The sequence below is a fragment of the Rhea pennata genome, chromosome 3, assembly GCF_028389875.1.
Source record: "Rhea pennata isolate bPtePen1 chromosome 3, bPtePen1.pri, whole genome shotgun sequence".
Lineage (NCBI taxonomy): Eukaryota > Metazoa > Chordata > Aves > Rheiformes > Rheidae > Rhea > Rhea pennata.
The window spans coordinates 67,955,509-67,978,675 of NC_084665.1; the positions used below are offsets into that span (position 1 = coordinate 67,955,509).

The window sequence follows — 23,167 nt, forward strand, 5'->3', positions numbered from 1 at the left end:
CATGGTTGTTCCTGTAAATAACAGAAAATGTTGCAGTTTTAAGGAGGCCTGTGAGAGCACAAGATCAGCTAACAGAGGGACATAAAAATCTTGGGAAGAAGGGGACAGAACACATTATTTCCCATTTTATAGCACAGTTTAAGTCATGGGATGTGACAGAAGCTCTATGATGCTGCACAGATAATTAGCATTGGAAAAGCTGGAGATTCTTCAACACAAAGAGAGTAGCAAGAAGTCAGTGCTAAGAGACAAATACAGGGCTAAGAACCAAGCATTTACATACATTTTTAGCTATTCCTATGCAGTCTCCAGACTTTCATCTGTAAATGACCTGCTATGCTTTTAAAAAGTAGATATTAATGACAGTTGAATGAATAGGGGAAATAAACATGACTATGGCAAGAACATTTGCATCCTTTCTCAGAATAACTACAACTTCTGACTCTATTAGCAGAAAAGTTTATGTAAAGAGGAATGTTTTTTAAAGTCAGCTTCCCAAGAAGTAAATTTGGAACAACATGCCTAATTTTAATGCTCATAATTATTTATATTACCATAGCATCCAGGATCCTAACAAACCAAAGATTCAAATCTTGACACAAGTTACCTTCATCCCAAATCCTAATGTAAGTTAAATATTACTAAGCTACAGTTGGAATGTATGCATGTACACTGCTCATCTAAGACTTGGAAAAAAAATCCGGTTTCTGTCCATAGACTTCTAAAGCTTCTCCTTTAAAATAGATATGCTTCCTTCAGTCCACAAGTGGCGGAAGTTTAAACAGTCTTTGACATGTTTCTTTAAAATACCTCCAATGCGCCTATAAATCAGACACATGGTCATTTGTCTGCTGCTATTCTAACCTGTACTGAGCAGCACTTTCAGTGGAGAAAACCAGCTCAACATTTAGTTATCACATGACATTTCTGCAGTAGTAGAATTTGGGAATTTCCACTGCCTTGTCCTACTTACTTGCCTTCAGCAATAATTTGTGTAAAACACAGTTTCAGTTAGAAGTTCTTTTTGTATACAGTCATTACGGAAAGGATCACTGACCATTTTTCACATGGCACCACTAATTTTGTGCTCCCATCTCAGGTTTGACTATTTAAAAATAAACAGAAGTATTTTTGACACTGCCAGGCATTTGGAAATGTTTGCAAATACAGATAAATATCTGGATAACATCCCTGTGGCCAGAGGGATTTTTTTACCTCTTCTTATTCAGAACACTTGAAGATTTTTGAGCAGTACAGAACATAGCTCATTTATTCCAATTTCACTTCAGATGTTATTAGTTTAATGAATTTACCCAAGTGGAAAACACAGTGGATGATCACAGAAGACAATTCCACTATATACAGACTTTTTGAGGGTCTGAATGTTTGTTAAATATATAGCAGTTTTCATGTGAATTAACAGTAGATGATAGAGAAATTCAGAACATTCCAGGATACATCAGTGTTAGATAACCGTAACTTCATAGACATATGCAAATGAAAAAACACACATACGCATCTGAAACTAGTTCACTTTGCAGCACAATTACAGAAATATTTTCTTTACAAATTACAGTTTCAGGGTCTTTCTACCACAAAACAAGATAGGCCATTTTTGCAGGGTTTTTTTCAAACCATTAATATTAAAATGTTCTCTGTTTTGAAAATGTGGATGAGGATTTAATTTACTTTTGGAAATTTTTATTCATTTGGCACAAAACAGAATGCTTAACCAAAGAAGGAGAATTTGAAAGAACAAAATAGGAGTTGTGTGTTTTCTTACAGAAGAGCTGTCGTCATGTTTCCTGCATACTTAAGCAAAAAAAAAAAAAAAAAAAAAAAAAAAAAAAAACTATTTTTTTCATATTGTTTTCTTCCAAATATTGATTGACACATTTTACAGATACTCAGTTAATGTCAGTCTCAAATGTTGGCAAAAATGTCTTTAGCTGTAAGATCTCAGAGATGGGTTGCTGTCTTTCCTGGTAAAAGTCAAGCCCAGTTAGAAGTTCCACATCTCGAACACGTGCAGCATGAGCCTGAACTCTTTCTTCAACCCATTCGGAAGGCTGCTTATTTTCCTGCCAACAAAAACAGGAGCAATGCTCAAACACTGATTATCACCTAACACCACCACCAAACAACAGAGTGCCTTTTGTAGCATTAAAAGCCTTTAGTTTGTAAAAATTCTTTCATTTTTTTGCTTGACATCTTTGAAGTCTTGCAGTTGGGGATCTCACTCGAATAGCCAAACGAATGTCCCCTCTCCCTATCTACCCCCCCCATAGACTCAGCCTCCTGTCAGACCTGCTTCCTATCAGCTACATTTTATACCGTCTTGAGAGACTAGTAGAATCTGAACATGAAAGTTGTAGTATAAACCTAACACGAAACTCAATTTCCAAGTAAAAGAAAAAATGTATTTGAAGAAAGGACTGTAAGCAATCTGAGGTAATCAAGAAGCAAAATACTGCTGAAATGATAGGTATGACATTTAATGAATTTTTAACTGCAAAGTACAGTTGAGTCATATTTTAAACACACAAGTCAAGGTAGTTATAGTTACTGTATAAATTAGTTGCTGCTCTTAGGCTAGCCAAACAACAGGCACATGTCAACCTGAACAAAGTCCTTAGGGCAGCTCAGTCTTACTGTTGGACAGCAAAAATAGTAGCTAGATAGACGCAGACTTAACACACATACACCCCCCAGAAGAAAATAAAAGAAAAAAAAATCTGTAAATATCAGCACTGATAAATCAAAATGCTACGTTTTATTATCTTACTACAAAAAAATTTTGCATGTAGATGGTAATTTGCTTTTCTGTTATCAATACCTGCTTCAGATGCAATACAAGTATTTCACTAAATTTAACTTTCCACAGGACACAGTTAACAATATGAAGCATAAAGATATTTGAGGCTTGTTGTTAAGCTTTAGAGATAGCAGATATTAATTGCTAAAATATCAAGATTAATTCCTGATTATTTCTAATTATTTCTTTCGTACATTCAGTCAGCTCTCAGCTACCTACAAGTTCATTGAGCAGTTGCAGATTATCAATGCCACAAATATAGACCCAGATCTCTTCTAAGTAGAGCCGGCTTGAACTTGTCTGTAGTTATGAGTTCAAATAAAGTCACAACAAACTCAACACAACTGTTACTGCTGTGAGGGCCAGTTCAAGTCTGTATAGCTACATCTGTGTATGGGAAACTTTGTAACAAAAGGAACCTTCTGCACCTGGAGCTTGGTGCAGAGACACCCACCTGGCTCAACAATACATGCTAGACTCAACTAATTTATTTCCTTTGTGTTCTGTAAAAGGTGAGATTTACACTGTTAGTGAAAAGTATACCTTTTACTTAATTAAAATATGTATTTCTGGTTGTAAATTGTGAATTTCAACTGCAGAACCATCCATCTAAATGCATACTGTTTTACTTCTGACACGGGTGGAATAAAGCATTAATTCCTCTAGCTAAAGGGAGTAAGATTCCAAGTTCTCTGATACTCCTAGAGCAATTTTATCCTACAGCCTTCTACACAGCTATCTCAACTTGTTATCTGTGCTGCTGTTTTCAGACCTTCTTACTCACCTCTTAGGTGACTACATTGCCAAGTCCTCTTATCAAAACTTCATTTCTTCTTCTCTCTTGCTTCCAATCAGCTCATTTGTTGTGCTGCCTCTGCTACACTTTCTGGCTCTCCTAGTCATGCCTTTAGCTCACAGCTGTTATGATTCATACGACACCATACACAAGCTCCTCATATATGCTTACTCTTAACTTACTGTGAGTAAATTAAATAAATACCTAGAGACGTAAAGATTCTACCACTAGGAACCACAGTTCACAAAGCCCACTTGCTCACAGGATCATGAAATTATACTTACAGCACAGCTTTCAGTGTTGTCAGGTCGATGAGGAAGGATAAAAGACAAAGCATCCAAAGAGCCTGAACAGTTCAGTGGAGTAAAAGATGTGTTCTTGCAGCTCGTCAGAATCACAAAGTAATGGGTTGGGATTGGGATTTGTGTATTATTTACATGCCTGTAAAACAAAAATTAGGGGATTTATTTAGTAATAATGTATAATAACACTCATGCCAAAGGTATTTCATAGAACACACCTTTCACTGTTATATGACTTCTATTTATTTTATAAATGAAATAAATATCTGATGGAATGGACAATCTCACTATCTGTTTCATGAACAACCAAACATGCATGGATTAGTCCTTTTGCTACAGGCAGTCCCACTGAAATCAACAGGATGGCTTATGTGCTTAGTACTCTATTTTACCAAAGCTAAAGATCTCTATATCTAGAAGAGGCAGGATAGAGCACTGTAAGCATCCTCATTACATTAGGAACTTCAACTGTATGAAACTGAATTGAAGAAGAATGAAGAGAAAATTAGCTTCTGGTTCCTGGTCAACAAGAAATGCCAGAATGATAACTTGTGGCTATATGCTATAGAAATCAGTTTAGGATATGTGATTCAAAATGTCTTTTCCTCCATTTTATGGCCATTTCACTAGAATGCTCACTTTTGTGTTTAAACTTATGAAGAGCTGAATGCCTCCCAAATTTGCTGTATTCTTCAATATTTAACCAAATATCATCAGTAAAACCATTATATGATTTAGTATGACTAACCGTGCTGAATAAAACATGCTTGTTCAAAACTGTACACAACATTATGTGGTTGAGTGGGTATTACAGCATTCTGCTTGGAAGGAAGCTCTAGTCTCTCATCCCTTCCACCCTCCTACTTCATGGCAGAGCTGATTTTATCATTCTCAAATCATCTTTGACAGATGTGGTATTAAGTCTAGCCTTGAATACAAAATCTCCAGTGACAGCATTTAGCTGTGCAGATTTCCCAGCACTTGTTCTTCTGCATAAGTGTTCTTACTGTTATAAAGCATTTTCCTTATATTTGGAAGAGTCTAACTTGCTGTTTGCTCTTATTCTGTTTTGTTCCTCCTCCTGTCCTCATTGACTAATCTAAATACTTGGTCCCTATCTTTTATACTTCTGCTTTACATAATTTTAATTTATTTATGTCCTCCTTTAGTCCTGTTTCTACAGATAGGTAAATTTTTAAATATGTTTTGCTAGGCTACGAGAGCTCACTAAAATGTATGTAGAACTTTTTAGGCTTCCAAGCAACCTGTACCATAACTATGCAAAGGTTGCACTCAGACATATTACATGTTACATGCCTAGTTACATGATTCAGTGAATACATTAAACACAGAATTCTGGCCTTTGACAAAACAAAACAGTTTGAGACAACAGGAGGAACAGGAGGAATAACAAATAGGTGAGTGGGCACAACATGGAAGTGAGAAAATTATGACTACACATATCTTCTGCCTATTTAGATGCATCATATATTCTCCCAGTATTTTTATAGTGGAGGCCCAAAAGACTGGGCATAAACCTGGGGAGTAAACTACTAATACGATGTCACAGTATATTTCTGTATGTGTGCATATGTGGACAGATACACATGTAACTGCAGGCTTTTTTCTGTTTACTGGAACTTCTAAACTACAATTTCTAAAGCGCTGTATCTACTTACGAGAGCATTCGCTTTTGCGTAAGCAAGTATTGCTATGAGTATTGCTTTTTTAACGAATGGCTATTGGATTATAAAGGGAAGAGTCAACTCTCCTTGATACTATGTTTTTGTTGTTTTTGAATAAGTTTGTCTGTGTGGAAACATAGTGCAAATAACCTAGAGTTTGACTCCTGCCATTTCCTTGTACTCACAGCGTAATTTCATGAAGGGTATCAAAATGACCATCATAATTGTAATCAAACACCGGTCCGCTGATAACATTTATTCCATTCCTTTCTGTAGCATACTTCTGAAGCAGGATATTATGGAAATAGTCCCATATGTCTGTCATTAAAAGAAAATGTAAGCATAATTAACATAATTTTGAAGCTATTTCACCACTAAAGGCAAAGAACATATTCCCTTTTTTATTGTAGATAAATAATAAAAATTTCCAAGCTAAACTGTCTGTAAAATCAACTCTTTGTTACATACCATTTAGCTTTCTTTAGAAGGGATGTACTCTTACTCACCACTGAAAGAGGTATGGTAAATGCTACTATATTTTTGTAAGCCTCTCTTACGTGACTGGAGATGTACATTCAATCTGAAACTAAAGCTTACAACTCTAAATCTGAAAAGTCATTAATTTCTGCCCTATCTGCTAGCACTGACAGCTGTGCCAACTAGTGTAAACTGAGACAGTGGCTCTGTGAAAGGAATATCTACTACCTGAGACTTAGTCCAAGATGAAGAAAAAATTCCAAAGTGATCAGGTACATCTAAGAAAAGTTCAGACAGAACTATATACAGAAAAATATGACTTACAAGAGTGTGTTTTAAAATTTCACACATCCAATTCTGAAAAAACTTTTAAAGATTTTGTGCAAGATCTGGATACACTACAGGTCATGTATTAATGTTTTGAGATCATTGTTACACCTATATCAAATGTAGAACCATTTCAACAATTACAGAATATATTAATCAAAATCTTGGAACCTACCTCTGAATGCTGTATACATGGGAACTATATTGCTGGTGAGTAAAGCATCATATTGTTCGAGAGCAGATGAATTGAAGTCTATATGCACACACATAAAAGGACAAAGTATACTTTAATGAAATACTACACAAATTGGATTTATATGTCACTATAAATTGCAGGTATATCTGATTCAGCTTCACAGTTCTTAACATTTAAATTTCCTGCTAGTCTGTGGAAGAGAGAATATAAATATACATGAATCCATTTACAAAGAAACATTCATGTCTACAGTATATTGTGCTGGATGGAAGGCTTCTTTCATAATACTGGCAGATACAAACAGGGATAAACAACAAATTTTCTCATGTGTAATATCTCAGAGACAAATTTTATTTTGTTTATGGGCTAGGCTAGAAAGGAACCATCAGATCATTAGGTCATTGTATTTATCACTTATTATCATTTCAAGACTATTCAGCTTTATTGAGATGTGCTTTCTTTTGATTCCTTTTGTGCGGGGACTATCTACTCCTATCCATTTGTAATTTAACTTGATATTCGAGCATGGGCATATGATCCTACAGCAAACCTAACATTTCCAAATCTGTGTGTACAACCTGTTCAATACAATACTATCAAATTTGACAAAAGGAAATAAGCACTCTTTATAGAGGAAGAGAGACAGCTCTTATCACTAAATTTTTACATCTTTCCAATCAGTTTTCCTTAAATTCAAGTTGTTCCATTTTTTAAAGAAAAACCTAAATGTTCTACACTGAAAATATTCAAACACAAGTAGCAACAGTCCTGCTTTTGGTCAGTCTATAAACACTGGAAACTTTTTTCTGCCCAACTTGCTGATCCCAAGAAGTTTGTTTTGGTGTTTGGGTATATGTTTAAACATAAACCCACATCCAGCTGATTAAGACTTTCTAAGCTCTGGCTATAAAAAGAACCATACTCACTGGGAGGATAGAGGAAACCGCGGGTGAAGTTCAGCCTTTCTGAGTAGTTGGAACAATTTTGGCTCTGAGCAACAGGGATTCTAACATCAGCCCGCAGACAGTCTGAAACAGTGGGAGGAAGCGAAGATGTGTTTTCCTGTGAAAGAGGGAAAAAAAAGTATTACGCCCACAGTTGTGGCTAACTTAATGCCCTGTATGTTTTTAACTTTCTAGAATGGCCTTAATTGAATCTTTTCCTATTTTCATAATGAATCAGGTCAATGCAAGTAATGGACACTGATGTTTCCTGCCTAGTGTTTTTCCTTTATGTCTGTTTTTAGGTAATTCAGAGAAATCCCTATGTAGCATGTGAAACTGCCATTGCAAAAGTAAGGCCTTAGGCCTTAGACAAATTTGGCTCATTCATCACTTTCACATTTCTAGAAAAAGAAACTTGATTTCACATCATCTTGACAATAAAGCATCTGAGAATGCTCTCTCAATACTCACTCAACAAGGAGTCTGTGTCTCTGAAGAGTTAAAGTTAAATAAATTCATAGCAAATTCTGTATGTTTTACTAACTATCTTCATTAACTTCAGTAGAGCTATGTTAACGTGCATGCTAACTAAAATCTGGCCAAAAGGAATTCTGATTGTTTCTACCCATCTCATATTTTATGATTGCATTAACTAGAATATCAGAATGTGCTCAAGTTATATATTAATGGAATTAATATTAGTGTTTTCAAAAATACTCCCACACATTTAGGTTGCTCATAGCTGTTTCCACTGGACATCCCAGAATAAGAATTGAGAATTGAGAATTCATAATAAACTCATGAAATCATATAATTTTGAGGAAGTAATCACTCAAAACAGTTCAGCTTGCTTTTTCTAGAATCTACAAGCTAGTCAAAAGTATCAAAAGCTGCTAATAGTGGAGTGTAGCAATTTCTATTTTCACCTTTTAATACAACAAGATCGACAGTTAATGCAATCCAAGAATGCAAGCCATATTGCTAATGGTCCATATACCACTCTCTCTCTGGTATGACCTACTCATTTCTTTTCCTCAAAAGAAAGGAATAAGTTATTTTTAAACAGTCTATCAAAAATGATAGAAGAAAGATTCTCAAAGAAGCTGTAGAAAATGGTGATTTATTAAGAAATGAGTCCTTGACACTGATAATCAGCATGTCTCACAACTTTAGAATCAGAAAACAAATTTAATCACCAGTTTGACTTCTTTAGCCCTTTGGTTCCCTGTCTTTCAGGTTACAGATGGCTTCTGAAGAATACATTTAACAACTGTAAAAAATGGTTTTGCCTCCCACATCATGCATTACATTTTCTGATGCAGATTTTTTTTTTTTGAATAGCTAGTAATTAACGTCAAGAAATATGAGTTATTTACATTACATGACAGTCCTGAAGCAGCTGCTGTGGTCTGTCATGTCAGCTTCAGCCACTTCCAGGAATCTTTTTTGGGTAATCAAGAAGAAAAATACTGAACCACAAAAAACAAAATTCCCACAACCTCAATGCACCGAGCTTTAGTTCCAAAAATCTCAGTGATTTAGACAAGTCTCATTGCTGGTTTTGTCCCATTGCAGTACAGATTAGACTACTTATGAATGAGTTTCAAAAGCTAATTTAATTTACATTCTTATACTAAAGATAAAAAATCTTACATGTAATTTTCTTAAATGATAAAAATGCTCCAAATCCATATACAGAAGAATTGTTGAAAGCTTAGAAAGGCAAATGAAGCTGCAGTTCTAGTGCACAAAGTGAATTCACAAACTACTGTACATAGCAAAGCAGTTTTAAATTCCACAAATGTCTGCAGGCAGGTGTACCGGTTAGCTTTCAGCAAGAAAATCTGCCTTCCTTCCTTGCAGATGAGGAAAAAAAGTCTCCTTCAATCTTAGATTTTCCTTTGAATCAGGATACTAAGTAACTGAAACTCTATGTGACATCATTTCATTAAGGCCTGAAACTATATCCAATCAAAAATGATAGGTTATTCATAATATCTCTAATTATGATATCACATGGAGATGCAATAATCTTGCACTGACTTCATCAGCCAGCCCAGTTTTAAAATGCTTGCAAACCACACAAAGCTAGCAAAACTCATGCCTGCATCACTTGTTCTATTGTCTGAGGTCTTCTCTATAGTGGGTAGATACCCACTTATCAAGAAATATCTCACCTTAGAAGCTATGCAGTCATTGCACAGGCTTTATTCACAACAGAAACAACCTAGGATGCATTAACAATTTTGCAGAAATTGCAGGCTTCTGTCATTCCCATGTATTGTACACAAAGCTTACAAAGACAGTGGCTGTAGCCCTCTGTCATTCCATCTTTGCCACAACTTATAAAGCTTTCTCTCTTGAATACTATAGATTGTAATTGAAAAAAAAAAGCCACATGATTTCAGTTTACTGTATAAGAACACAAGCTAGTGAGTGATCTGACTCTTATAATCCTTCATTGTTGTGTCTCTAAGAGTATTACAGAGGAAATACATTTTCTTATCTTTTCTATAGGAAACATACATCCACGTAGCACAGTCCGCTATGAACTGTACAACATTTCACCGTCTTAATCATTCACTGCTTACTTATACTGTGGCATTAACCACTATGAGAAACTCACATAGTTCACACATAATTTCTCCGTATTTCCATTGTTATAATAAGAAATCATACGGACATGAACAACACACTTCTCTTTAGATAGAAAAACCAGTTTAGAAGGCATTTCCCTAGGGAAAATTAAGAAAGAAGGTCAAATTATAGGAGGAAGCAAGTTTGTAAATGTCCACTAGTTTACTGACCCTGGGAATCAATACAATTTATTCTGGAGATTCACATACCCTTGAACTCTCTGAGCTTCTTCTAGCTATAATTATATCATTCTGAAATTATATATAATACAATAGAGAGAAAATAAACAGAATGTACAGAAATATGTATTAGTACAAACTGTCTTGAAGGACTGTACGTATTTGGAAGGTTTGTTAATGTGAAAATAATAATGATATTTACAGGAAAACTTACAAACTTCTGTATTTGGAATCATAGCCTGATTTTCCTCAGGAATTTACAGGTAAGTTTGAGCACTACCTTGACAGCTTACCAACTTACAAAACAGCCTTAACAGAACCAGCTTAATAGCAGCTCTTTTCTTTTGTATCGTTTGTATCCCTAACAGATGGCCTTTTCCTCTTTTTAAAAGCTATTTTAAAATATTTGAATTTTAAAAGATAGCAAAGATACTTTTTTCAGAAAAAAAGACCCAAGTCACATGACATCCACTAATCCATAACCAGAATTCCCAATGAATGAACCACATGTTCAATCCATTATATTACATGTTTAAGAATGGTACGGATAGCTGATAACCTACAGGCTTATTCACAGTGTATGAAGTCCACAGTGGCATCCAGATGTTGTAACTGTATCCACTCACATACTGATGATGGGAGAGAAGGCAGTAGGTGTTTTCCTGCTGAAGAACTCTTGGTCTTCCATATGGCAAATTATAGGAATTTGTCGTCGTTACTAGAATTTAAACAATAATTATTGAACCTCCCTTCTCCAATATTTTGATGGCACAAATGTTTAAGCAAGGAGAGGAAAAAGATCAAGTCAAATGTAGATAAAAGCATTAATAAATACAAATAGAACGGATACTAAACATGAGCACATGTCTGTTTAAGGTTTTTGCTTCTGAGTGAAATAAAAATGTAAAAGAAAACTTCCATGTTATTTTTAATGTGAGAAATCAATATACTATGACATCAGACATGAAAATTCCCATTTCTTTACAATTTAATTCTAATATAATTCTTTTGAACTTATCTTCTCAGTGGATTGAGAATCAAGTCTTAGTTGGCTAGGAAGTATTCTAATGCTTCCTAAAACTACCAAAAATGCCGCAAAAAACACACAGAAATATCCATCAACACTTATGACTAGAGAAAGCAAATTTACACTTGCCAGGTGGGGAACAACAGGTATGGCACAGCCCAGAAGTTCTCAAGCTGGATCCAAAGTCCACTGAAACCTGTACATTTCTTTTCAAGATTTCAGTGAGATTTAGATCTGGTTCCTGTGCAGAAATTTTGCTATGAAAGTATCCATTAGCATCTTTTAAAGAGACGCAAAGAAACAAGATAAAAATAATGCTTGTCATCCAACTCTGCTACTTCACTTCAAATTGTAATTCCTATTGAAACCAATAACATAGAACCTAAAACAGTCATAGATTGAAAACTATTGCTGCCTCCTTCACTTCTTAATACTTACTTTCATCTGTGGTTAGATTTAACCTCTTGTTTATTTCTGAAATGTCTGGTATCTGTAAAATATTAGAGAACCATTCATAAGAAATCTCCAGTTTGGAAAAATAAACAAAAAAACACTTGACAAAGTTGGTTAAAAGAAATGAGAAAACCCTACTTACTCCATTGCATGTGCATCCTAATTCATCTGAAGAAGTCAGACTGACAACTGGACATAAAGAAGGAGATGACTCTTCTTTGGCATGTAAAGGATGGTAAAAAGGTTTTTTCAAGAGGTGGTTTAAGCTGCCATGTGTTCCATTGTTTGGTGCTGGTGTAATATGCAGCAGATCTATTGAAACATTTGAAATTTTTTAGAACAGTTTGTAAAGCTACTTTAAGACTAAAATGGCATTGGTAAGAGGCATTATCTTTCCATTTCTATGTAGTTTCTATACATTTATTCTAAACAGAAAAAATAGTTTACTCAATTATCTATACTATTATGGTAGCTAGCAACAATGCACAATTTTCGAGGTATGAAGGTTCACTAGTATTTTTCACTGCATCAAGATTTGTTAATCTATGCATTTGAGTAATGTTAATTCAGCTTTATCCAGTGCTGTAACATAAAGAAGAGTAAGTGATTTTATGCATAATACAGTTGTGCTTGCAGGAGATGAATGTATCAAATTATGAAGCATATAGCATATTGCCTTTTTGTGCAGTGCTTTAACTCATTTCCTGAGGCACATATTTCCAAGTTGCTCAGTGCTAGGACTGCAATGGTACAGCTCAAATTCTGAGCAACTGTTTTAACTCTCTACAAGGCTCTTGTCCTAAAATGATCCCACAGGCATCATTTCAACAGCAAGCCCATGTGGCAGGAGCACTTTCCTTTGTGAATCTTCAGCAGACTCCTGCAATCAGGAACAACCTTGAAAGCAGAGTAATTCCTGGTAGTTAATCTCTGAAGACCAAAAAGAAAGCTACACTGCAGCATGATTTCAGAAGAGGCACCTGGTGTGAGAAGCTTAGCTTCTGAATGAATTTACTAAAGTTGTAGTTACTCTTCTTCTAGCTCTCACAACATTAGCATTTGAAAACACTGTTGCTTTATCAAGTACTGGATTGTCTCTACTCACCACACATAAGGTTGTAAATCTCTATGTTTTCAAAGGGGTCCACCTCTGTATTCTCTTTAAAGCCTGGGCCATATCCTAAGAATATAGCCTAGATTGTAATAATAATAAAAAAGTTGTTATCTAAAGGAAGTCAAATTCAAAAATAAATGAGTGGGATTTTAAGGAGCCAGGGACCAAAATTTAGCTTTTCACAGTCATCAAAGTTAAAATACAGGATTGCTCTGGTAAAGAAGGCAAATTTTGCTTATAATTTTTGCATATAATCTGAAGAAGAGTGCAAAACATAAATTCATTTCTCAGGTTACTTTCAACTATATAATGAATCTGGGCTGTTTTCTGTAGTATTTTTGTGCATGCTTATGGAAATTATTGCTTGTTATATTTCAGATTCATACCTTTTATGTTTTCATTGCAATGGCTGGTAACAGCAATACTATTTCAACAAATACCAAATTATGACACTCACAGAACCTATTTAAAGGCTAATTTGACCCAGAAATATATATATATGTATATATTTAATGTGTAAGTTACATTTTCAAAAGTCTTTAGGTAGCATAGGAGCCTATAGCCATGGCTACTGCTGCCATGGCTACCGCAGGGAGTAAAGTGCTGGGAAGATATCCCAAGTTTAGCAGAGATCTGAGTCGGTACCACCAATGGTACAAAGTAGTGCTGGGTAGCCCTTGATTGTGTCTGAAAGCAGTACAGCAGAACACTGACTACTTACAGGCTCAATCTAGTTTCTACTATTTTATAAGCCTCCTGACCTGCCTGCTACAAATATACAGAAAACATGACTAACCAGGAAAATGATCTGTTCTAACATAATATTGTTATGTCTTCATAATAGGAAAGAAATTTTAATATATTTAAAAAAACATCATTAAGACATATTACTCTTTTATAAAGAATTAATCTTCCTTAGCCATTGTGTCATCAGGATATGGTTAGCTGTGATTAATATTTCCATGATTTAACATGATTTTTTTCTTTTTTTGCCATATAAACATTCAGGAATGTTCTGATCAGTATATTGGCATATGGTTATAATATAGATGTGAAGACCCAGCCAAAATTGGTTCTTGTAAGTAAAATAAGCCAGGTACAGAATATAGGGCTATTAGTGGCATGCTTGAGCTCATTTAAAAATTCACATAACAGAATGTAGACAAAATACCATCTTAAAAACTCAAGACCTCAAAACATTTTCACTGCAACCAGCGAAAATGAGAGGAAACTGCAATACAGGTTATTCTAACAACTTTTTTATCCCGATGACAAGACCAAGGCTGGTAAGTTAAGCAGAGAAAATGAGCTTTAGACAAGCATCTTTAGATAAGGCCTTCAGATGCTCAGTTGAACTTCCAGAGCCTATGGAGATTTTTCAGTCATTACCTTAGTAGAATGAAAGAATGAAAGCAAGTAATATTCCATATCTAAACACAATATGCTTGATTTACTGTAATCCATCTGGCTCCATCTGACTTAAGGTGAGCCAAGACAAGTTTCAGTACTGCATTCCACAGAAGCAAGACATGTATACATTGAGGAAAAGCAATCTGAATATGAGGACTTAGTATGTAGTCATGGTTAGATGCCTGAATGACACACAAGAAAAAAGTAATGGCAAAAAATTATCATGTATTCTATATTCTAGTGGTTCATCCAGATATAATGATTTTCTACATAAGACACAAGAGTTGAGTAGAAACATCTTACCTGCATACTTTTAAATTCATTGTCATAGCCGTGGTTACCCCCATTACAACCTGTGTATCCTTTGTTTCTAAGAAGAAAGTATCATATGTTGTAATTAAATTGGCACAATTAGAACCAGTTAATAACTGTCATTTTGAATCACTGGACTCTGGATCATGTCTTAAAAACAGAATGACATAATATTGTACTAGTTTTTGCTCATTCAGTATTGATTTTTATGAAGATCTCTCTCTCTCTTCCTTAAGTAACAGAAGTTGTTACGGACAGAAATAAAATATATCCCAGGTAGCTACTGGGTGAATCAATGTTTTGGAAATTAATTGAAGAAATGGCTATTTTTCTTATCTTTGCATGGCACAACCATAGTTTTTATACAGATAGCAGTAACAGTTATTCTGTGCAGAATGAGATATTTGTAACTCCAATGTAATGATGCAGTGTGCAGAAATACAAGGGCAGATGCCTTGAAAAGTTGGGATGCAGGACACAGTGCAGAGGAGTACAGGCATAGGATGACAAAGGATTGGGCACAAGCTGGACCTGGAGACCCCAAGACTTAAATAACTCACCTATGGTCAATTAAAGAAATGCAGACCTGAAACTGAGCAAAATCAGATTTAGGAATAACAAAGAGAAGAAAGAACAAGTATCTAACATACGTAAAATGTAACATATATAATAAATTTAGATGTATTTTCTTTATTTTCTTTTTCTCTCTTTTTCTGGAAAAAAATGATTCTTTCATTAGACTGTTAATATTTGATTCATATTAATCTTGGCCTTATGTATAAGTTGAGTTTCCTTTTTATTCATAATAAGACTTAGAGATTATCACTCAAGTCTTAAGCAAAAATAAAATGAGACACTTGTGATGAAAATGAGAAAGATAGAGAAAGGATAGAAAAATAAGAAAACAGTCCCAAAGATGATGTTACCTCACAGCAAGCCACTGTCGATCCACCAAAAGATGTACTTTGTCAATACGAATGTTGTTAGCATAATGGAACCGTTTTGGCAAGTTAGGTGTCAGGTAAGGTTTGAAGTGCTGGGGTGATCTTTTGCACTATGCAATAGGAAAGAGCCCAGTCATGAGTTTTGTTCGGCATTAAAAATAAACCCATCATAATCCCACCACTCAATACTAACACAAACATCTTAGTGATAGGAATGTAAGCATAAAATACATTAATCATGGATAGTTCCTCCTCCAACTAGTTGATCTCATTTTTGGCCCAAGAGGCACTGGAAGAAAAAGTAGCTTTGTTGAAACTGTTTGAAAATACGCTGCTATAATACACATAGAAGTGCACTAACATTTTGGTAAAAGTCTTGCACAGGCTGGAAGACATTTAGTAGTACAGTTAATATTAATATCACTGGCTTCTGATATATCAGCTTACACTCTACAAGAGAAAGTTCCTTGAAAGTTTATGATTTTCTGTGACTTTCTATTACTTTACCACTCAATAAATAAAGCAAAAAATATCTATTTCTATGATTATCAAGAGTCATTTTGAAACCCCTTTAAAGTTATAAGCAGCTAAATTTCTAACCTGGAAGCAGTAAATGTTCAGTCACTGGAATGCTTTCTAGTAAATTCATAGAAGTATAAGAAAGATCACTAGCTATGGTGATCTCACTTCACAAATGACTCTCTGGTAATTTATTTTTCAGATTGTCAGAAGTTCATTAAAAAACAGCAATTACTTCAAATGCATCATAGAAATAAATGGTAGTGCAATTGTGAACACCTGAAGATCTCTCAATAGTTCTTACTGGAAGATGCTGCATATAAAGAATCAAGAAAATTTGGATTTCTGGAACATAAGCAGATATAAGCTTACTGACAGCTGATGCAACAATTTACTGCAACAATGAACAATGGTGCCATTATTTGTAAGTGTGGGAAGGATAACAAAATAGAGGGAGAAAATGAGGGCGAGTCAAAGATGATACACTTATTTAAGGGACCTCAGGACAGTTCTAATTTGCTCCCAGGAATTTATTCCTCAGCAGTGCCCCAGCCATGTTCTTTTTTTTGAAGCTACATTCCCTCTCCTAGGTTGAGGAGGAACCAAGGTTACACCAGGTCCCATGCCAAAGGTCTGTCTCACTAAGGTCCTTTGCAACAGTGAAAATTTTGTAGTAAAGCCTGTACACATCCATACAATCAGTTTCATGTTCTAGAGCTTGCATTGGCCTCCTAAAACTGCCTTGTACTCCTGTATCAAGTGCTCCAGAAAACACTTAAAAAGAAAACAAAGTATCTATCAGTAGAAGCGGGGGGTCAACCAACTGGTGAGCAGCTGGGCAGAAAAGGGCCATGAAGTCCTGGTAAAAAATAAGATGAACATGAGCCAGCAATAAGCCCTCATGACAAAGAAGGCCAACAGTATATTGGACTGCATTAGGCAGAGAGTGCTACCAGGTCAAGTGATCCTTCCCTTCTATGCAGCACTAGTGAGGCCACATCTGGAGTGCTGGGTCCAATTCTGGACTTCTCAGTACAAGAAAGACATATATTTACTGGAGTGATTCCAGTGAAGGGCCATGAAGATGATTAAGGAACTGGAACATCTGTCATATGAGGAGAGGCTGAGAGAGCTGAGACTGTTTAGCCTGGAGAAAAAAGGCTCAGCGGGATCTTATCTATATTTATAAATATCCAATGCGGGGAGAATAAAGAGGATGGAGCAACACTGTTCTCAGCGGTGCCCAGTGGCAGGACAAGTGACAATGGGCACAAACTGGAACACAAGAAATTCTATTTGAACAAGTTGCTCCAAGAGGTTGTAGAGTCTCCATCATTGGAGATACTCGAAAGCTGTCTGGATACAATCCTGGGAAATCTGCTCTAGTTGACCCTGTCTGAGCAGAGGATTGGACCAGATGATCTCCAGAAGTCCAACCCAAACTATTCTGTGATTCTACCCATAATAGTACAGTCTAGGATTTTAGTTGCAAGAATGAACATGTATGCTCCTGCACTATAAATGTCCAATGTCCAGCTACTAGCTAAAGGCCTTAGCTTATACTAACATATCGAAAGTGGATGCAAAACTGCTATATTAGCAGGTATGCCATGAATGAGATTGACACTGAGAGCCTAACCGCATCTGCTGGGACAACAAGACAGCAAGCATCATGGCAATGTTTCAGAGGTGTTGCTGCTGCTCAGGAATCCAGCAGTGGGAAATTTTACAACATCTTAAAAAAATAGGAAAGAGCTTCTAGGAAGCTGATTAAACCTGAAGAATGGACCTCTTTTACTACACAAGCAGTACAGAAGACTACAGCATGGTTGGCATCTGATCTGACATCTTCACTTCTGAGTGCTAGAGTTGTATACTCTGTACATTAATATATGAAATGAGAATAAGTGTTCTTGGCACAAGAGAACCCAGGAACAAGAAAAATAGGATCTAGCAGGTTTCCTAGCTCAGGAGATGAGGTCATCCCTCCCACGAAGGAGAGTCTAATTAAAGGAAAAAATAGATGACATCATCCTGTAATATGAATGTATGTCTTTTGAGTCTAGCAATTAATATACAGCACACAACTCCCTTCACTGTCCAAAGCCCTCCTTCTAACAACCTGAAGGACGGAAAATACACAAGCTCCAAGTGTTCGTGAACAGAAAAGAAAAGTCTCCAGATACCAAGCTATTCCTATACAGCAGAGCTGTCATATCGCTTCTCTAACTATTTGCAGTTGCAGTTCCACTGAAACCAAAGAGATGCAAAATGTGCTATTTCTCTCATGCTAATGCTCTTTGGTATGACATGTTCCAGTGCATACAATGAGATAGAAAATGTAACACTGAAAAATCTCTTTCCTCTGTTCCCTATTGTTGATATCCTGCATCTCAGTCTACTTTGGATTATATGATTGTGGTGAATAAATGATCTGTTCTTAAATATTCATAATCAAGAACAATTTAAACAAGAATGCACTGCTCTTTAGATTTTACATGACTGAAAGCTACACTACATGTAGTATTGCACAACGGAGTTGTTCAAGACCTCTAGTGGTGTTTTATTAGAAATACACTCAGCTAAAACAGTTTAGAATTCCTCCAAGTTGTGAATATTCATTCTAAAAATATTAGAACATCTGTCTACCACTTGGACTAGGACTAGTCACAGAATGGAAAATGAACTGGCAATAAATGAAAGAAGGGGAAACTATGACAACACATGGAGACCAATCTATTTAAACTTTTAACTCACTGTAAATTATAAATGTAAAGAAATAAAAACAGTCAAGCTTTCTATGTTGGTTTGACCACCATATTTAACCCATATATATTAAGCAGATATTAAATGCTATAAAGGTTGTGAATTATCTATCTGAAAATGTATAAAGAAAAATAGCACTGATGGACTGTGTGTGTCTTTTACCACTTTTCAGTAAAAAAGTAGGCTTGGTCTCCCTTTGCTTTGCACCTACTGCAAAGCTCAGCTGTGACAGAGTGTACCCACAAAGCACAGTGGTGTACACTGGAGAAACAGCCAAGCTTGGACCTGCTCTGAGGTAGTTCATTCACATTGTACGGTCATGGCCCAAGCAGAACTATCAGTATGGGCCTAGAAGTAGTACAGGTGTATTAATACCTGAAAGTACTGCAAGTACCCAAGCCCCATCTAATAAAAGACCCTGAAAGCAGCCATACTGCACCATGCCAAAGGTCCATCTTGCCCAGCACTCTGTTTCCCAAAGTAGCCAGGATTGGATACTTGGGGAAAGTGTAAAAGAACAAGTCAAGCACCAAATGAGCCTTCATTTCTGTACTCACTCAGTTTCATGTAGGCTTCAGGGATGCCCTAAATCAGAGGTTTCGTGTGGATCATGTTTAATAGCCCTTACAGACCTGTCCTTCAGTAATTTGTCTATCACTCTCCATTCTTATTTATGCTTCCAGCCTCCGTGACACCCTGCAGCAATGTGCTTGACATGTCATGTCATTATCTGTGTGTGGAAAAGCTGCTTTTCACCAGCTTGGGTACAGTCCTTGTGATACAGAGCTATCAGGGTCTCTATTATCTAAAGCATCTCTGGGTCACACTCTGATGTATGTTGAAGATACGCCCTCCTTTCTCCATCTGAAGACAGCCGCTTCTTCCCTTTCAATGTGAAGTACAGAGAACTCCTCTGCTCTGAACAGAGATTCGGCATGTCAAACCTATGTGAACAGCTTTGAGAAACTTTCAGAACTGCCTCCTACTGTACACTACAATCAATGTACCCTGAAAACTGGCACTGTAGTTTCAGTTTTTCACAAAATGTTTTTGATCTTGATCTTTTTTTTCAGATCTTTCAATGGTCTTTTTGATCTTTTTTGATCACTTTTTGATCATATGACTATTAAGAGAAACTATGAAGAAGAATGATTAAAATATTTACTCACTGTGAGGTTTTTAACAATTCCTTCTGAATCAACTGTAAAAAAAAAAAGGAAAAAGTAGCGTACCTGCAAACAATTGAAGAGTCAAAGCCTCATGAGAGATGTTTCAACATGTTTTCTTCTGTAGAACTAAGTACTTCTTTATCAGACTGTGAAGATTATGGTCACCAGGTAGCAACATTATGTTTCTAAGGGAATTTCCCACAAGTGTGGTACCCTGTGGGGGTACCTGGTAGCTTACAATGTCTTTAGCTTTGCACACCTCAAGACAGACTGTAGAAAACTACCATGGTGATGACTGCCTATGTCTAAAGCTGACAAATCAATAATATGAAATTTTCTTCTTCCATCTAACCTCTCTTTGAAATACATCTTTTTTATACTGAACCAGATCTGGTCCACTTGTCTTGTATTCCATTTACAGCAGAAGTCACAGAGAAAATCCAATCTGCCTTCTTGCTTTTACCTTCCACATGTTAAAAGAGTGACTTTAACCTTTTGACATTAGCTTTCTAAAAAACAAATCTGGGCAATTTACAGAAGGAAAATTCCTTTAGAGAGAGTAAGACTGTCAGAGGAAATGAGTCAACAATTATACTGTTATTAAAACACAGGCCAAACATCATTATTCTCTCCTCTGGACTGCTCAGAATATCTTGTGGCTCTGTTCCTGTCTGATTTAGACTGACTGCTCTGTAAAGCAAGGAAAGTCTGTTTAATGTTGTATAAATGTTGTGCTTGCAAATAAAAATATATTTGAAAAGATAATTAAAAAAATCTAAAATAAATAAAAATACAATAAGATCCTACTTGTGATCCTCAATAACTATGCCTTTTAGAATTAATTCTATGAATTCCCTGAAAAGGTCACTTTCACAGTTTTACTTCAATCCATTCTTTTCCCTGATACAGAAACCTGATACAAAAAGGTTTTTGTTTTCTTTGTTTTTTTTTCAGTCTGTTACCATTATTTCTATTCTGACTCAGTCAGTTCACATGCTTTTAATTTTGTGTTCTTTTATGATACTAGCTAGAGGGCTCAACCAAGGCTCAGATCCTGCTGAGCTGGAATTCAGATTCTATAACTGTATACACACAGTTAGACACAGTTAGAAACAGTAACTGCTACAAAAAGACTGAGCACCTCTCCCAGCGTTGCACAAGAAGTCTGTGAAGAGCAGTGCTCTTATGAAAGATCTGAGGTTCCAGTTTAAAACTACAAAATTATCTCTATTTCATCTTTCTGCATGACAAGAAAATGCAAATCAAAGTCAACAACTATCTTTTCAGTCTTTCAGTTTGATCTAAAAGGATCATTCTTGCAAAAAAATGTTTCCATGAATGTTTAAGCCTGGTTAGGTGAAACAGACAGCTGTTCACTCTGCTGATTAGTATTGATTATCCATTTACCCTATTTATTTACTTTCTGTTATGTTGATTGTGCAGTCTCAGGATTGGTCCACACTTACAAGTAAAATAGTCCTTTGGAACGTTGTATGCTCGAATGCGAGCTGCAGGCCCGGCATATATGTAGAAATTACTCTGCTTTAAGTAATCAGTCATATATTCTAATTGGCTGCAGTAGGTCCTCTCCATCCCTAAACATACAAACAGTTATTTTATTATACACCATGACATGGAAGATGATAAAGTGGATTATAAAATGGATTAAAAACAGTAAGCACATGTACTACACAAGGAAGAAAATGACTCAGTGAAACTTGTAATGAAAAACTGAACTATATACATTACCGTGATCAGCTAAAAGAATGAGATTTACACAGTGGTGCAGATTTCTCTGTTTAAGCCCCTCCATTAGCATGCCCAGTGTTTGATCTGCCAGCTGCAGGGCTTTGATTACCTGTGAGATTAACAAGATATCATTTAAATGCAAACACCAAAGTCAGAAAAGAGAAAGTTTTTTCTATCAGCTTTCAGGTTACTAATATTGCTGCTGCTTCTTCTTCTTCTTTTTTATTTTTTTTCTGCAATGCAATTGACCATTGTCCCTACAGTGTACATGTGCAGAATCCCATTACTTTACAACAGCGTATGCTGTACTAATTTAAAAAAAGAATCACACTAAATTTTTCTATTACTTGAGAAAATTTGAGCTTTAAAATATATTTTATTAAAAAAGAGAGATCAAATGTGTTCCTTACCCCCAAATTTCTGTAAAATATCAGATTTACAATACATGATACAATTTTTGATATAGTATGAACACATTGTTTCATTAACAATAAGCAGTGTTTCAAGAATTTTTACATGCACTCATATTATCTACAAGGCCAGTTTAGCATCTGGGACAGCATCGAGTCCTTCTCCCACATATAGAGCCCCTTTAAACATCCTGCAGAAAAACACTGATTATCACTATTGTAATATGGGAAAAATCCAGTATAACTCATCCTGTAGCGTTCATGAGAATGATTCCCCCCTATGCGGAGTAGCTGACCTACAGTCTTCCTGAAAGTGAGAAGAGCAAAGATGATACCCAACTGAGTCTACTAGGACTCTACAGCTGAGCAATTGCACCCTTGCTCCTCTAACTCTGCTATGCTCTCTTGAACAAATGGCATGTGTGGACAATTCACATATATATAATGTTTATGCATTCAGTGAACAGTTTTTAAGCCCTCTGTGTTCCTAGAAATGGAGTTCTCCTTTCAATTCTGATTCTACAGAGATCAGTTTTTCTGTCCTTACCCACCACAAAAAGGCTTTCTACGGAAGAACATTTTCAAAGGCATTAAACAAGATCACTCCAGGAAAAAGCTGATATGTAAGTCCTAACCTCCTTAAATATTTAATTTTTAGCCTGCATGAAAGTAAAAATGTAATATTTTTTCAATTAAAAATTAACAAACATTGAAGTACAGTGTATGGAATGCATAAAAATCTAAGAATGTTCCAGGCCGAATGCTTCCAAATAACACCTGCAAACAACACTAAAGCTCATTCTAAACCAAGTAAATTTGAAACGTAATAATATTTGTAAATAGTATGATCTGAAATGATTTCCTGCCAACTTATTTGGATTACAGCTCTTCTGGTTCACACACAGTGTCAGAATCATAACAATAAGCTCAACCACA

The 23,167-nt window shown here is 35.8% G+C and overlaps 1 protein-coding gene across 1 annotated transcript in view; it reads right to left on the minus strand.

Moving 5' to 3' along the window:
• Positions 1 to 1,907: 1,907 nt before the first annotated feature.
• ENPP3 (ectonucleotide pyrophosphatase/phosphodiesterase 3) overlaps positions 1,908 to 23,167 on the minus strand; it is a 42,336-nt gene continuing 21,076 nt past the window's right edge. The window contains exons 12-25 of the mRNA XM_062573062.1: positions 21,822 to 21,930; positions 21,539 to 21,667; positions 20,073 to 20,104; positions 15,601 to 15,728; positions 14,666 to 14,732; positions 12,944 to 13,031; positions 11,981 to 12,150; positions 11,824 to 11,875; positions 10,922 to 11,076; positions 7,525 to 7,660; positions 6,578 to 6,655; positions 5,784 to 5,916; positions 3,896 to 4,052; positions 1,908 to 2,081 (exon numbers count right to left, since the gene is read on the minus strand). Coding sequence (XP_062429046.1) covers positions 1,908 to 2,081; positions 3,896 to 4,052; positions 5,784 to 5,916; positions 6,578 to 6,655; positions 7,525 to 7,660; positions 10,922 to 11,076; positions 11,824 to 11,875; positions 11,981 to 12,150; positions 12,944 to 13,031; positions 14,666 to 14,732; positions 15,601 to 15,728; positions 20,073 to 20,104; positions 21,539 to 21,667; positions 21,822 to 21,930 — 1,608 coding nt within the window. The remainder of the gene's footprint in view (positions 2,082 to 3,895; positions 4,053 to 5,783; positions 5,917 to 6,577; positions 6,656 to 7,524; positions 7,661 to 10,921; positions 11,077 to 11,823; positions 11,876 to 11,980; positions 12,151 to 12,943; positions 13,032 to 14,665; positions 14,733 to 15,600; positions 15,729 to 20,072; positions 20,105 to 21,538; positions 21,668 to 21,821; positions 21,931 to 23,167) is intronic.